Genomic DNA, 16,025 nt, shown 5'->3' on the forward strand with positions numbered 1-16,025 from the left:
GTGGAGTCTTCTGGATTTTTTACATAGAATATCATGTCATTTGCAAACAGTGAAAGTCTGAATTCTTCCTTGCTGATTTGGATGTTTTTTCTTTCTTTTTGTTCTCTGATAGCTGAGGCTAGGACTTCCAATACTATGTTAAATAGTAATGGTGAGAGTGGACATCCTTGCCTTTTTCCTGACCGTAATGGGAAAGGCTCTCAGTTTTTCCCCATTGAGGATATTAGCTGTGGATCTTTCTTAAATGACCTTTGCGATGCTGAGGTATGTTCCCTCTAAACCTACTTTGTTGAGGGCTTTTATTAAGGATTGATGCTGTATTTTGCCAAATACTTTTTCAGCATCTATTGAGAGAATCGTCCACTGCTCCTTCCACCCTGACTCCCTTATGACACCGGTGTTCCTGGCTCCAGCATCTCTCCCTCCCTCCCTCCATCTCTCTCTCCCCCCATCCAGACCTTCACCCAGATCTGGTCCCTCCGATCTCGCCAGGGTACAGGGAAGGAGAGATAGTTGACTTGGGTGATCAGAACACCCACAGTGCTTCTTCCTTTAGCTGCAGTAAGGTTGTTTTTCAGATCCTTTTATTTCGTCCTCTAATTTGTGAACTCACCAGGTAAACAGCTCATGGTGAAACTCGATGTTCTAGTCGATGGCTGTTTGGCCCAGGTGTTGTATCACTGGATCAGGCTCATTAAATCAGTTTTTTTGCCTCTACTCTACAAAGTCAGGCTAAGCCAGTTCATCACCTCCAACAGCCAGCTTTGGTCCTCCCCCGAATGGGTGGTATAGATTGCTCACCTGATGTTGCATGGAAGAAGCCGAACACACAGGATTATCTGCCAAGTGATTCCACATGGGACATAGAGTCCCAAAGCAGGCAAAATGAACCTATGATGCCAGAAATCAGGAAAGGGTTTTTCCTCTTTATTAATAAAGAATTAATAAATTCTTTTATTAACAAATCACATAAAACAATTTCTGAAACACCTGGTTTGTTTCTCTCTCTCGTGCTCTGGAAGTGGGTTTCCCAGGGCCAGCCCCAGGGAGAGAGTGTCCTGGCCCTAATATGCTGTCCTCCTATGAGCACCCTCCACTTTCCAGTCTTCATGCCTTCGCTCGTGTCGTGTTCTCCATTTTCTCATGTGAACAAAGGAATTCTATCTTCCTGTTGATTTTTGTATCCTAAAAGTCTTTAATTCAGACACAAAGCACGGGCCAGAGTACGGGGCGTGAAGACCATCATGCACGTGCACTTCGTGCAGGGCACCGCGAGAAATCTGCAGAGACATCATAATTAAATTGCTCAAATCCACTGAAAAAGATTAAATCTCCAAAGCAGCCAGAGGAAAAAGACATGGTCCATACCCTCGTCTGCTGTCTCAGCTTCAACTCCTCTCAGCAGAATCCGTTCTCCATCTGGGAAACCTCGCAGGGGTCCCAGAATTGTCCAAGGACCGAGCTGCGGCGTGATACCCCAACAATATTTACTTCACTGTACCAGTCAGGGTCCCAGCAGGAGACAAATGACACACCTTATCTGAACAGAAAGAATTAACACTTGCCACACATTATCTCATTTTATTGTCTTCCCCATAGCCCTGTGAGGAAGGAGTTATTTCCCCATTTCACAAGGCTCCGAGCACCTAGGGATTACATGTGAGGAAAGCCTGCCCCAGAGCAAAGCCAACAGAAAGAAAAGCAGTGTTAAGATGAAGAGAAAGCCCTTGAATTCCTTGTCTGGCTGACATGCCAGGTTGGTTCCTTTAATCTTTCCGAGAAATTATTGTTTCCACACGATACAAACTACACCAAATCGCTGAAAAACTGGGGAAGACTTTCTCTATCTTCAGAGTTTTTGGAGCCTCCTTCTCTCATGAGATCAGAGATTGTAACCTCTAAGACTTTCTCTCAGAGCTGAAAGTGTACATGCCCCACTCTTCTAGGAACCTCAAAGAAGAGCAATCAATCATCCCTCTTGTGTCCTTGGTTTTCATCAGAACCCTGTGTTCACTCTGCCTGTGTCTGAGCTTTTTTTCTCATGCACTTGACTGAGCTTCAAAACTCCAAATTTAATAGAGTCTCACCACACTTTTACCATTTCCCAGCCTGTGCAAAGTAATTGGTCACATAACCCCACAGCAGTTGGAAGTTTACAGTGCAACAGAGAAGAATGCCAGCACCCCAGCTTGCTTCCTCAGTAGGAGTCCCTGTTCCTATGCCTGGGAACAGTGTAGCATGTTGGCGCCATCCATTCTTCTTGTGACCTAGGGGATCCTCAGACCATGCTGTCAGTCCTGGGACTCCACCCTACTTTGCCACCTAAGCATGTTTAAGCCAGGCACATCCCCCTTCTAAAAATTCAGATTTTGTACTCTGCTGTTTATACTACTTTGCAGTAGCCCTCAATAAGCAGCCTCCCTCCCTGCGGCTGTATCCATAGTCCTATCTCCCTCAAGTCAACTCTCTGAACTTCCAAAAGTGGTCACTTTTCTAATTCTAGACTTACAATTTTTGTTCTCTCAGATCTACAATTGATTTCTTGGGTGTTCAGAATGATTTGATACCTATCTAACTGTGTTCAAGGGAGGAGACAAGCTTAGGATCCACCTTATCCTCTGTCAAATAACTCCTCTGTAGTTTGTTATTTTTTGCTGCTTTATAATATTCTCATCATTCTGATATTTCTATAAATTATATAAGTTTTTGCTTACTCATACAATGTTACAATTCAAAGACTGGTATATTGGTAATATCAACAACTGGTGTGTGTTTCTTCCGTAATCATAAGGATTTGTTTCCATTCCGGAGCTTTTCTTTGAATGAAAAGGTTGGCATCAATCCGTGAGTATATGAGTGTGGAATATATACTGTCTGGTCCTACTTTAGGTTGGGTATGTGCAGACAAGTTTGGGGGTCTCAGAAACAGACTTCCTGTGCAGCCTTCTCTTATACATGTTTCATCTACACAGACCCCTGCTCTGATGTGTCTTTCATTAAACTTCCAACTACTTTATCCCCTCCAGAAATTCCCTAAAATCTCCTGTTCCCATTCTGAAACCATTATGTGTTCCCATTCTCATTTCTGTTACACACTTTTTTTATTTTTGTACATCGTTTTTCTCATTTCGGTGTCATGTTGGGAAAGGCCTAAAATACACATCTCTGCAAAGCTCACATTTTAGACCAGATGTTCTGCAAAGTTTTAAAAAGTAAACTATGAAGTTACATTATGTATTATTTAATGAATATTTATAGGTAAAAGATGATAGCACAATATTAAGTTCATCCAGTTGTCTGGACCACTCCTGAATATGGATTAAACTACACTTCGAAAATAATAATAATAAAATAATAATAATAATAATAATAATAATATCATGATTAATATAATATAATATGATATAATAATATAAATACCCTTTATTAGGAACATATTAATTTTCTTACTTAGAGATTTAAAGAATTCATAGATTCTCACTCTTCTATGTGTTTATAAATTTTTTCTCATCATTTTATAATACCTAGCTAATAAAGTCACTGACAATATTATCCTAGACTGTGCTCAAAGAATCAATGTTTACTTAGGTAAAAACAAACACCAATCAAATCTAGAACAGTATTTCTCAATCTGAGTTGTGGACTAGTTAGGGTAGAATCTTGGTAAGAAATATATTATGTATGTGTGAACAACGCTCTAGTCTAGACTTTCTTTTTATTGTTTCTCTGTCAAAATAGTGTTTGCAGTCTTTAGTGGCTTCAGAATAAGTTGAGGGCTTATGGGAACAAAGTTTGATGGGTTCCATTAATAGAGTTTCTTCTTCAGGAAGTTTATTGCTGTTGAGTTGGGACCACACTAGATAAGCATTCTTTCAAATAATTAAGTGAAGTAAATTTTTAAAAATAAAGATGTTGGAGCTGGAAAATAGAGACACATCCTCTGTTCCTTACTTAAACGGCAGTTTGCAAACATGTACAGATTTCCATTCTCAGTTTTGTACCTTCCTCCCATATTTAGGCAGCTGGATACAGGTTTCAATGGGGCATTTGTTCCAAAGGATGAAGTATTGTGGATAACTTTATAACTTTTTCTTGAAAACATAATTGACAGTGATGACAGGCAATTAAAAGCCCATTGCCTCATGTCAATGAGGTTAATTCCAGGGATACCGGTTTAATAGAGAATGTAATTGTCAAGCTGGTTAAGTTTTGAACCATCCTTCTCAATGACATTTTATATACAAAATAATAGTCATTATATAATAATGCAATATCTCTTCTGAGAAGGTACTTTCTAAGTCAGACTTATTTGAGGACAACGGTTAACAGTTGCATCATATTTACCTCTATTTTGCAAAATAAAGAAAAAAGTTCACGAAATGTATAGTTATTATTGGTATTACTCAGGGTTGTCCAGAGTACAGAACCAATAAGGTACGTATATCTTATCTATATCTGAAGACTTTATTATAAGATAGTGGATCACATGAATATGAAACCTGAGAAGTCCCATGATTTTCTGTCTGCAAGGCTGAGAGCCAGGAAATACAATGCTCTAGTTCTAAAATGTGAGAATAGGAGAACCTATGGATAATATAGATTCCATCAAGTCTGAAGTACTGAGAATGGAGGTAAATATCACAGATCAACCAGCTGGGCAGAGTGAATTCAACTTTCCTCTGCCTTTTTGTTCCATTCAGCCCCACGATGGATTACATGATGCCCACCAGCATCAGGGAGTGCCATCAACTTTACTCAGTCCACTGATGTGATACCAATCTCTTCTGGACACACCCTCATGCATACAACTAGAAATAATATTTAATCAGTTATCTAGACATCCTGTGGACTGGTCATATTGGCACATACAACAAACTGTGTCACAAGTCCACCCACTATCAACCTGGCACCCACACACAATTTCTTAAACCATACTTAAACTCCAAGTAAGGACAATAGCAAAGTCATAATTCCACCTAACATAATGTAACTATGCTGTGTAAAACTGAAAATGCACTAACCCCTTCTCCAGAAAATGAGTTAAAATCCTTGAGTGATGCTTACTCTTTTCTTTGATATCTGGTAACTTAAACACTATGATGTCAAATTAACAATAATTAATTACCATGATATAAATTCAATACATTTTATTTTACAGGATAAGAGAATATGAGTGAAAAGAAAGCAAAAATGTTTGTTATATATACATGTACACAGATATAAATAGACAGAGATGTTGGTATGTAAACATGCACAGACACACATACACAAATATATTCTGAGAAGTAAATATTTACGGCAATTACACTTCTCATTTCTGTAACTAGTCATGTATTCATAGCTGGTGTTCACAATGATCTCTTCCACTATCCATTCCACAATCCCTTATTCTATAGCAAACAACTCATTGATTAAACTTCTTTATCTTTACTCCTTAAGTGTCTGGCTATTAGAAATGCCACCTGGATTGGTTTGTTGGAGTTTTCCATTGGCCTTAATTACAGGGAATGGCACTACTAAAGAACAACCTCCTTGTCCTCATCTTCACTGTGGAAAAGTAGTCCAATTTCTCAGTGGTCTCACCAGCCAGCAGAGTAACTCCCTTCTTTACATGATGATTCAGAAGAAGGGGGAACACAAAGTGGCCCAGTGCCAGTCTTAACTTCTTGCTGAACAGAATCATTGTTGTCTGTGTTAGTGGAAGCATTCCTTCCTCTGGCTCTAAGACCTTTATGTTAGCAGAGCATAAAGGCATAAGAAGACTTGCAAAAATTATGCTAGTGTGTTGTTAGTGGTAATAGCGAGTGGTACCATTCCAATTTTCACTATGTGATTCCTGGACTCATGAATTTTAGCTATGGGACTGTACTATGTATTTGACATTGATTCAGAAAATATACAGGCTTCTGGAGAGTCTTGCCGAACTATGCATGTAATGCCTCCTAGGTGGTGCAGTAACTGACTTTCAAAAGATGATTCCATCATTCTAGCAAGCTACCTGTATCAGGATGGTGAGGAAAATAGTAAGATGAGGTAATTTATTATCAGGGGGACATTGCCACACTGCATTTGCTATGAAGTCAGTTGCTTAATTAGAAGCAATGGGCATGGAATATCATGACAGTCGATAAGGAATTCTGTAAGTCCACAGATAAGGCTTTGATAGAACCATTTTACTCAGCACTGCAAACCTATTTTTTTTTGTTTCTTCAATTTTCTACCTCTGAGATCATCTAGACCCTCCAATGATGGAAAGCCATGTCCAGAGGCATCACATTTTCAGACATGAAGACTCTTGGCCTCACTTCTGACCTATTGAGGCAAAATCTGCATTTTCAGAACACACACACACACACACACACACACACACACACGATTCAACTGTATTACAGTCTGAAAAGTACTGATATATGCCACATCCCACTGTGGTCCTTTGTTTCATTCTCCTTTTGCTCTTTGACCTTTCCCTAGTAAAATTTCTCATGTATTTTCACATTAAAGTGGGAAGTTATATGTAGGTCTGGAATCTCAGCTGTATTTTACATGAGGACAATTTTGTTTGGAGTTAGCTCTTGAAGGGAATCCAGAACTTTAGCCTTATTAAAATCATGTATGAAGACTATACTAATCAAAGCCTCTTAACATCCAAATTTATAGAGAAATTGAAGTTTGCATAAACCTGTCATAAGTGTCATCTGTGGTAGAAAACAGTAGCATAAAGTGTAATTTCAACTGTTAAAATTAGAACTGTATACAATGACTTGATATTTATGATTTCGGAGTCTGTAATGCCCTATGGGACACCTGGACTTCTCATCCAAATTCAAATCTACAATGCCCCCAGAAGAATAGTTTAACTTCGTCCTAAAGGGAATCCTTGGTTGCTATTAAGGGAATTTTAGTTCTTCACTCCTTTCTCTTCTGGCAAAAGCACACAGCCCTACAATTGGTTGACTCTTGTATTCAAGGCAAATTAATATAAACAACATTTTCCTGAACTTGGTAATTGAAGTCTCTTAAATGAATCAGTGTTCCTACCTATGTTTTGTGATTCCAGTGCTACCATATTTTTTTCTACTTTACAAAGCATCTGCCATTTCTTAAAGGATGTGGGTAAGAGAGAAATGAATTCTATAACATTCATTATTCTTTATATAAAAATTCAAAATACTGAATAATTTAAAAAAATTTTTACATTTATTTATTTTTGAGAGACAGAGAGAGACAGAGCACAAGTGGGGGAGGGGCAGAGAGAGAGGGATACACAGATTCCGAAGCAGACTCCAGGTTCTGAGCTGTCAGCACAGAGCCCCATACGGGGCTCAAACCCATAGACTGTGAGATCATGACCTGAGCTGAAGTTGGACGCCCAACTGACCGAGCCACCCAGGCACCCCAATATATAATAATTTTACATTAATTTACCAGATGCCAAAATGGCAGACAAAAAAATGTAAAACTCTTAACTATCTGTATATTTATTTTTGTGACTAAATCTGGATAAGCAAAATACTTGTAAAACTGGAATTTTTATCTTAACATAATTTATTGACTTTCTAATGTAAATATAATGACTTTAAAAATTTTGGTGAACTAGAATGTTAAATAATTTCAACTGAATTTCAATATCAGGTCATGTTTACTACATAAGAAAATGTTTCTGTTTATCCTGATTAAATGATCTATTCTTTGGATCACATTCTGTGATTTAAGTTTTAAGGTAAGTCATATACATATTAACTCCTCTAAACCTTCTCCCACTCCTGACAATTTCATTGAGTATTTAAAAAAAATATATATAGCAGGAGATTTATAGAAAATGCTCTTCCACTGCTCTTCCTACTTTATGCTTAAAAGGTACACAACACAAATTAATTTGAGAATGTTCACTTATCTAATGATTTTAGATTTCACTTAAGGGAATCCATTCTATATAAAAATATACTTAACAACTGGAATTTTGGCATTGGTTATTGGTTATTTATGTCTTCTATACTAGGTTCCAGAGTTTGGCTCAATTTTATTCTGCTGAAAAAACTTATAGAAAAAAGTACTCCAAGTAAAACCAGCAGAATTTCTAGAGAAAGTCAGTGGGTGAGTCTAACTATTCACACTTAGATCAAGTCCTAGGCTAGGTATTATGAGGATGGGAAACTAAGTTTCTGGCTCTTTTGACTTCTATAGTGGTAGTGTTTGACTGATACCAAGACTCATGTGGTAAAGAGCCTCAGTTTTTAGCTATCTGAAAGTGATGTGTATCTACTTTATAACCTCTTTAATATATTTCTCAAGTTTCTTTCCATGTCCTTCTTCTTTTTACCTTATCCACTCTTCAGTGGATAGGTCATCTGTAAGTATGCCTTCAGCTACCCAAATGACACCCAAACAATTGTTTCTATTAAGCTTTAGTAGACTCATACTACTAAGTATGGATATTCAGAGGGCTCTTTCTCCATAAATAGGCCAAATGAATTGTTCAAACTCAAGGTTAATGACCATCTACCTGGTCATCACGTGTCTACTCTCTCCTTCACATCTAGTATGTCACTGAGTCCTAGGGACTACATTCTAATTTATTTTTATCTCTTTGTCCTCCTCATCATTGCCAGTATTACATTACACATAAACTAAGAACTTTACATACACTTGAATCAACTAGAAGGGATTTTTTTACATGCAGATTATCAGACTTCATTCTTTACCCACCAAGTCAATACAATGAGTAATACCTCACAATCTGTATTTTGTACAAGAAGTTTCTCAGAAAATTCTGATGTGTAATCTGGTTTGAGAGTCACTGAATAACAACAGTAAGAGCTTCCTAATTAGTATTCCTGACTCTAGTTTCCCCTCCCTGCAGCATATTTTTTACATTACAGAATATTTAATTTAAAAATTAAAAATATCCCTATTGTCTGAGGAATAAAGTTTGACAAGGACTTCCACATGGAATTTAATTAATTTCATCATAATTCAAACTTCTTTTCCCTACACCCTCAACCATGTTTCAGACACAGAAACTCAGGTATCCCCATGAATTTAGTAATCATGTTTAGAATGTTTTTCCTTGGGGTCCCTGGTTGGCTCAGTCAATTGAGTATCCGACTTCAGCTCAGGTCATGATCTTATGGTTTGTGGGTTCAAGCCCCATGTCGGGCTCTGTGCTTACAGCTCAGAGCCTGGAGCTCCTTGTTTCTAAATCTGTTAGTTCCTGTACATTTTTTTTTAACTGAAATAATTTCATTTTCCATTACCTCAATTCCCCAAATTACTTTTCATATATTATAGTAATAGTAGTAAATAAAATTAAATGCGTTCTGGTTAGTGTATGGCTTTATTTCAACTACTTTCTTCCAGTTTTCTTTTAATACAATCTTAGTGAATGTTCTTTTTACATTTATGGCATTTCATTTCAGGGGTCATCCAGTAACAATATGGATACTATGAATGAAACAATGTTGACAAAATTTGTTCTCACAGGAATCACGTATCAACCAGACTGGCAAATCCCTCTGTTTCTGATGTTCTTGGTGATATACATAATCACTATTGTGGGAAACCTTGGACTAACTGCTCTCATCTACAATGACCCCCACCTTCACATTCCCATGTACTTTCTCCTTGGGAGTTTAGCCTTTGTGGATGCTTGGATATCATCTACAGTGACCCCAAAGATGCTGGTCAACTTCCTAGCCAAGAGTAAGATGATAACTCTCTCTGAATGTGTGACACAATTGTTTTCCTTTGCATTTGGTGCCACCACAGAATGTTTTCTCTTGGCAACAATGGCATATGATCGCTATGTAGCCATATGCAAACCATTACTTTATCCGGTAATTATGACCTATAGACTTTGCATCTGGCTGTTAGTTTCATCATTTGTAAGTGGATTTATTCATTCTATAGTTCATATAGGTTTTTTATTTAGATTAACCTTTTGTAATTCTAACATAATATATCATTTTTACTGTGACATCATGCCATTGTTTAAGATTTCCTGTACTGATCCTTCAATTAATATTCTGATGATTTTTATTTTCTCTGGATCAATACAGGTATTTACCATTCTGATTGTTCTGGTTTCTTATACACTTATTCTTTTTATGATCTTAAAAAAGAAGTCTCTGCAAGGCATAAAAAAAGCCTTCTCCACCTGTGGAGCCCATCTCTTATCTGTTTCTTTATACTATGGCCCTCTTCTATTCATGTATGTGCACCCAGGATCCGCACAATCACATGATCAGGATATGATGGACTCTCTATTTTACACTGTCATAATTCCTTTGTTAAATCCAATTATCTACAGTCTAAGAAATAAAAAAGTCATAGATTCACTAAGAAAAATGTTAAACAGAAATGTTTAGATCTCATACTATTATCTATTTTTTATTAAAACCATCACAAAATTATGCAGATTGGAGTGGCTCTGTATGGGTTAGTATGCAAAGACTTTGCAATTGTAATTGCCTAGTGTTTAATGGTTTATTAAACGTGTTCATTTCATGCTAGAATAACTGAAACATAGACAAAAATATTTTATTCTGTATTGTATACTATACTCTTTATTATAGTTTCATAAAATCATTAAGTACTATAATCATATAGTTTTTCTGAACAGGTCTTCATTATGATGATTTGATACTTATACAGCCATATAGCCTGGAGGCTCATCTAAATTTAACTCGAGAGTGGAGGCATGTTTGTGTTTGAACAGAGACAAATCCCAGAAATTCTGCTAGCCATCAAAAGATCTTTCATTCCACTTTATTTGGGGCATGATGAATTTCACTTCATGTGGGGATTCAACTCTCATATCACTGAGGGATCAAAAGAAACAGGGGAGCAATGAGGAAAATATGAGAAGGGAGTTAAAACAGGGAAGGTCGAGCCAAGTTGTAAGAGATGCTCTTAGCCTAGGTTGCACCTATGAGAAACTGGATGGGGGAATTTGCCTCTCACTGTCTAGGATGCTTTCTATAGGCCCTTTCTAGCTGTGTTTGTATGTTGCAGGGTAATCTGAAAAGTTTCACTAATTCATAAAGCTAAGAGAGGAGACTGTTAAATTTAAGTGGGATGGTCATGGAGAAGAAAAGGAAATGGTCAATCTTCCTAGAATTTTTTTTAAAGAATGAAGGTATAAGATAAATAAATCAGTAACATGTATTTTTTTTAATGCATTGTTGACACGTGGGCTTCAAATGCATGTTTCCAAAATTCAGATAACGTTAAGATAATATGATGTCAGAGCACCAACTTGGTGGCTGGGAAAGACAAGAAAATGAACTAGATTTTGGATGTTTTCTGTCTTAAGAGTTTTTAAATATTAGGTTCCTTCTACTCCATACTGAAAGTGTAATAAGTGTCCTATCTTCAAGTCCACTCCTGCTCTTCCTTTCTCAACACTGAAGTTCCATAAACATTCTTACTGATACCACTAATGCCCTGACCCTGCTTCTGTGTTTTGCAATACTCTGCTTATCTTTTACATCCCATTGATACTATTACTTCTAGAACATAGCCACCAGGTTATTCTTCATAAAAAACTCTGATTAAATCATATCCCTTTTCAATAACTTTTAATGGGTTATCATTATTACCAGATTATACATAAATACAGTATATATGTAGATCTGTATATATACACATGTGTAAGTTTATCTGTTCATGTGTATGTCTAGATTATATATATATTTTTTCCATATATTTACATCCATTTACTCCTTCTCTCTCTCTCTCTCTCTCTCTCTCTCTCTCTCTCTCTCTCTCTGTCTCTCTAGGTTCCTCACCCTGGTTTACTCACCTTGGCATTATTTGAGGTCCTTACAAATAAAACCTTAGTTAACTCTGAAGTCTCTCCCTCTACAATTCTCCCTATTCTCCTGTGTTATACCCAAAAAATGAGTTGCAGAAAGCTTTCTAACGACTCTTTACTCTTTCAAGTACATGCTTTTGCTAATACAGGTCTCTCAACAGAGAAAGGACACAGAGAAATGGTACCTTTTCTTCAAGATCTATGGCAAATGTTACAGCTTTTATGATGCATTTCCAGATTATCTTGAAGAGACTAGTAATACTTGAAACATTTAGTTTACACATTTGAATCATTTAGCAGTGTATTCTTCTTAGGTCATACTTGGCCTTGTATGATATTTATTTGGGGGCTACAAGCTTTTTAAAATTATTATTATAAATTAGATGTCCTAGTCTCTTTATCTTACACACAAGGTCCTAAATAAGTATTTGTAGACTATATGTAAAAGTGAATTAAATTTGAGAGCACAAACACAAAGAATGCAGTAAGAGAGCATCACTCATTTTCAGTCTTGCAATGAGTCCTGACTTATCACTGGCTGATTACCAGGCCTGGGGCAGCTGCTGCAGCCAGCTCACCTTCCTGTTTCTTTAATGACGATCTCAAATATGACACACCTAAAGTGAATTATTCTTGTTCTTGTTGCTAGGTAGGATTGGCTCCTGGGATAGACTTTGACAAAATATCAGGGAGAAGCTATTTAATTTGATGTTTGGTTTGAACATTTGTTTAGCTTAAAAGATATTTTAAAATACAGAAGCATTCAAAAAATATAATTATTCTATAATCTGGGGGTCTGTATCATAAGATTAGACCAGGTCATCCACTCCTGAGGGATATCCCCAAGCCATAGGAAGGAGAGTAGTGGATAACAGTCAAGCTGTTTTTATGCTTTTCCCTGAGAAAAATCCATGTTATTGCATATTTCTGTAGTTGTAAAATTTTTTTGTTGTTGTATAATTGTCTCAGTGTACTGATAGCTTCCTTTAATTGTCATGAGCTTTACTTGTTCATTCACTATCACGACCCAATGACTAGCCTGATAATATAATAATTAGCATCTACTGCCATCATAACAGTCCAGTTCCCTAAGTATTTTCCTTGAGTGAGAAGGTTCACATCAAGCTGAGTATATAAGTGCAGGACGCTGTCAAGTCTTGCTTTAGGTTTTATGAGTATGGGACAAAAAGTTGGGGGCTTCTCAAAGCTCAAACTTCCTCTGCAGCCTCCTCTTGTGCATGTCTGGCCTATGGATTCTTCTGTTCTAGTCTGACCTTTGGTGCAATATGAATTACTCTATGCCTTCCAGAAATTCACCAAAATACCTAGACCATTGATGTGACCCCATTCTCTGTTACAGATATTTCTATTTTCCTACTTCATTTTTGTCATTTCAGTGCCGTGTTGGGAAAGAGGTAAAATATACACCTGTGCAAAAACAAACAAACAAAAACAAAAAACAAACCCACAGTTTGAACAAGATATGCTGCTTATTTCTTTTAAAAGAAACTATAGAAGGAGGAGTTAAGATGGTGGAATATAAGAGGGATCCCAGGCTTGTCTCACTTCTCCAGCATAAGTAGATCAACATCAAATCATTTTTTAAAATTTATTTATTTTGAGAGAGAGAGCACATGTGAGCAGGGGAGGGGCAGAGAGAAAGGGGGAGAGAGAATCCCAAGCAGGCTCTATGCTGTCAGGCAGAGCCCAATGCAGGGCTCAATCCCTTGAATCTGTGAGACCAAGACTTGAGCCAAAATCAAGTGTCCAACACTCAGCTGAATGAGCCACCCAGACACCCCAGCATTAAATCATTTTGTAAGATTTTTTTTTATTTGAGAGAGAAAGAGAGAGAGCAGGGGAGAGGGGCACAGGGAGAGAGAGAGAGAGAATCTTCATCAGGCTCCCAATGTAGGGCTCGATCCCATGACCATGCAACTGTGACCTGAGCCAAAATCCAAAGTCAGACACTCAACTGACTGAGTCACCCAGGAGCCCCAACATCAAATCATTGAACACCTAGGGAATCAATGTGAGGGTTAAGAGAACAATCTGTATAATCTGAGGGAGAGAACATGGTAGGTATGCGGTGTGGAGAGGGGAAATAGGGGAAAGAAAAGCTTTGGTGCTGCAGAGGGATGGGAGCCCTTTTCACAGAGAGGAGAGAGAGAAGGGGAGAGAGAGCAGTGTGTTGAGTTAGTGCAAGAAAAGCACTCCCCCTGAAAGTAGCTAGAGAGAAAGAAATTTACCATACACTCCAAGCTGCAGCTGCTCTGCAGATGTATGACTGTTTTCTGGGACAAACTGGCACCGGCCACAGTGCAGCGAGACCCTTCCCCAGAGGATCAGCATGGGCCCAAGCAGTGGGGGATCTCTGAGGGTGGAGGTTTTGAAATACAGCTGTGAGTGAAATAAAACACAGGAGGGTGGTGCTACCTTGCAGGTGCACAGCTCAGGCACAGACCAGGGTAAAGGCAGAGATTTAACAGAAGCCAGGAAAATAAGAGGGGTGCCTGCACTCTATGAGGGTGTAAACATTCCACTCCAGAGACCAGAGAGTGGGGTGAAGACATTTTCACCACTAGCCCAACAGTACTGATCTACCTCAGTGAGCTAAACAGCGCCACCTTTACACCAAACCCCTGTCCCCCTGCACCCTCCAAGCCATTCTCCACTAGAGCAAGTCGGCATGAGAATCAAATCTGCAGGTTCCTCCAGAAGAAGACCCCCACAAACCCCTTCCATGTGCTACCATCTACTGATCATAGATTGCTGCAAAGTTTCAGCTCTAGGGGAAACTGGATCTAGCTTCCTTTGGATTTTTGTTTGTTTGTTTACTTTTGTTTTTTTTTTTTTTTTTTGCTTCTGTTTTTGTTTTTGTTTTTTGTGGATACAGAAAGAGTAAATTTTTTTCTTTTATCTTATTTTTTTTAATTTTTTCTCTTTTTTTTCCTATTTTCCTATGAAGCTTCTCTTAAAAGCAGACCAAAACACATCTAGGACTTAGCTTCCTTCACTTACTTTTTGTTTAAATTTCTGTTTTATTATTTTTTCTGCAAAATAGCAAGACAGAGAAATTCATGACAAAAGAACGAACAGGAAGAAATGAAAGCCAGGGATTTAATCAATACAGATATAAGAAAGATGTCAGACTAAAATTTAAAACAATTGTAATGATTCTAGCTGGGCTTGAAAAAAGCATAGAAGACACTAGAGAATCTTTTACTGCAGGGATAAAAGAGCTAAAATCTAGTCAAGCCAAAACTAAAAATGTTATAACCGATATGCAAACCCAAATGAATGCCATGACAGTGAGAATGCCATGACTCATAGGAATGAGTTAGTGATATAGAAGACACAATTATGGAAAATAATGCAGCTGAAAAGAAGAAGGAAACAAGATAATGGACCATGAAGGTAGACTTAGGGAACTCAGCAACTTTTAAAACGGAATAACATTTGCATAATAGGAGTACTGAATGAAGTGAGAAACAATGGGGTAGAAGGTTTATGTGAGAAAATTAGAGCTCAAAACTTCCCTAATCTGGAGAAGGACACAGACATAAATCCAAGAAGCACAGAGAACTCCCACTAAATTCAACAAAAGCCGACCATTGCCAAGGCATATCATAGTCAAATTTACAAAATAGACATGGAAAGAATCCTGAAAGTAGCAAGGGAGAAAAATCCTTAACCAACAAGGGAAGATAGATCAGATTAACAGATCTTTTCATAGAAACTTGGTAGGCCAAGAAAAGAGGTAGGATATATTAAATGTGTTCAATGGGGGAAATATGCAGCCAAGAATACTCTATCCAGCAAAGCTGCCATTCAAAATAAAAAGAAAGATAAAGAGTTTCCCGAACAAAAACTAAAGGAGTTCGCGACCACTAACCCAGCCCAGCAAGAAATATTAAAGGGGACTCTTTGAGTGGGGGAAAAAAAGACCAAAAGCGACAAAGACTAGAAAGGAACAGAGAACATCATCAGAAACAAAAGTTTACAGGTAACACATGGCATAAAACTCCTATCTTTCAATGATCACCCTGAATGTAAGTGGACTAAATGCTCCCATCAAACAACATAGGGTATAAGAATTATTAAAAAACAAAACAAAAAACAAAAAAAACCCCAAGACCCATCTATATGCTACCTACAGGAAACTCATTTTAGACCTTAAGATATTGGCAGATTGAAAGTGAGAGGATGGAGA

At 37.6% G+C, this 16,025-nt stretch overlaps 1 protein-coding gene and 1 non-coding gene across 2 annotated transcripts; one reads left to right on the forward strand and one right to left on the reverse strand.

Annotated features, from left to right (window-relative positions):
- Positions 1–682: 682 nt before the first annotated feature.
- LOC122199039 lies at positions 683–754 on the reverse strand. The gene has a single exon (XR_006193309.1). It is a non-coding gene; the product is annotated as a small nucleolar RNA SNORD57 (small nucleolar RNA).
- Positions 755–9,434: 8,680 nt separating this feature from the next.
- Positions 9,435–10,364, forward strand: LOC122230252 (olfactory receptor 5H2-like). Its single transcript, XM_042956005.1, has one exon. It carries the CDS (start codon positions 9,435–9,437, stop codon positions 10,362–10,364), a length of 930 nt encoding a protein of 309 aa, XP_042811939.1.
- The last annotated feature ends 5,661 nt before the right edge of the window (positions 10,365–16,025 follow it).

This window comes from Panthera leo, chromosome C2 (assembly GCF_018350215.1).
Source record: "Panthera leo isolate Ple1 chromosome C2, P.leo_Ple1_pat1.1, whole genome shotgun sequence".
In the NCBI taxonomy this organism is placed as follows: domain Eukaryota; kingdom Metazoa; phylum Chordata; class Mammalia; order Carnivora; family Felidae; genus Panthera; species Panthera leo.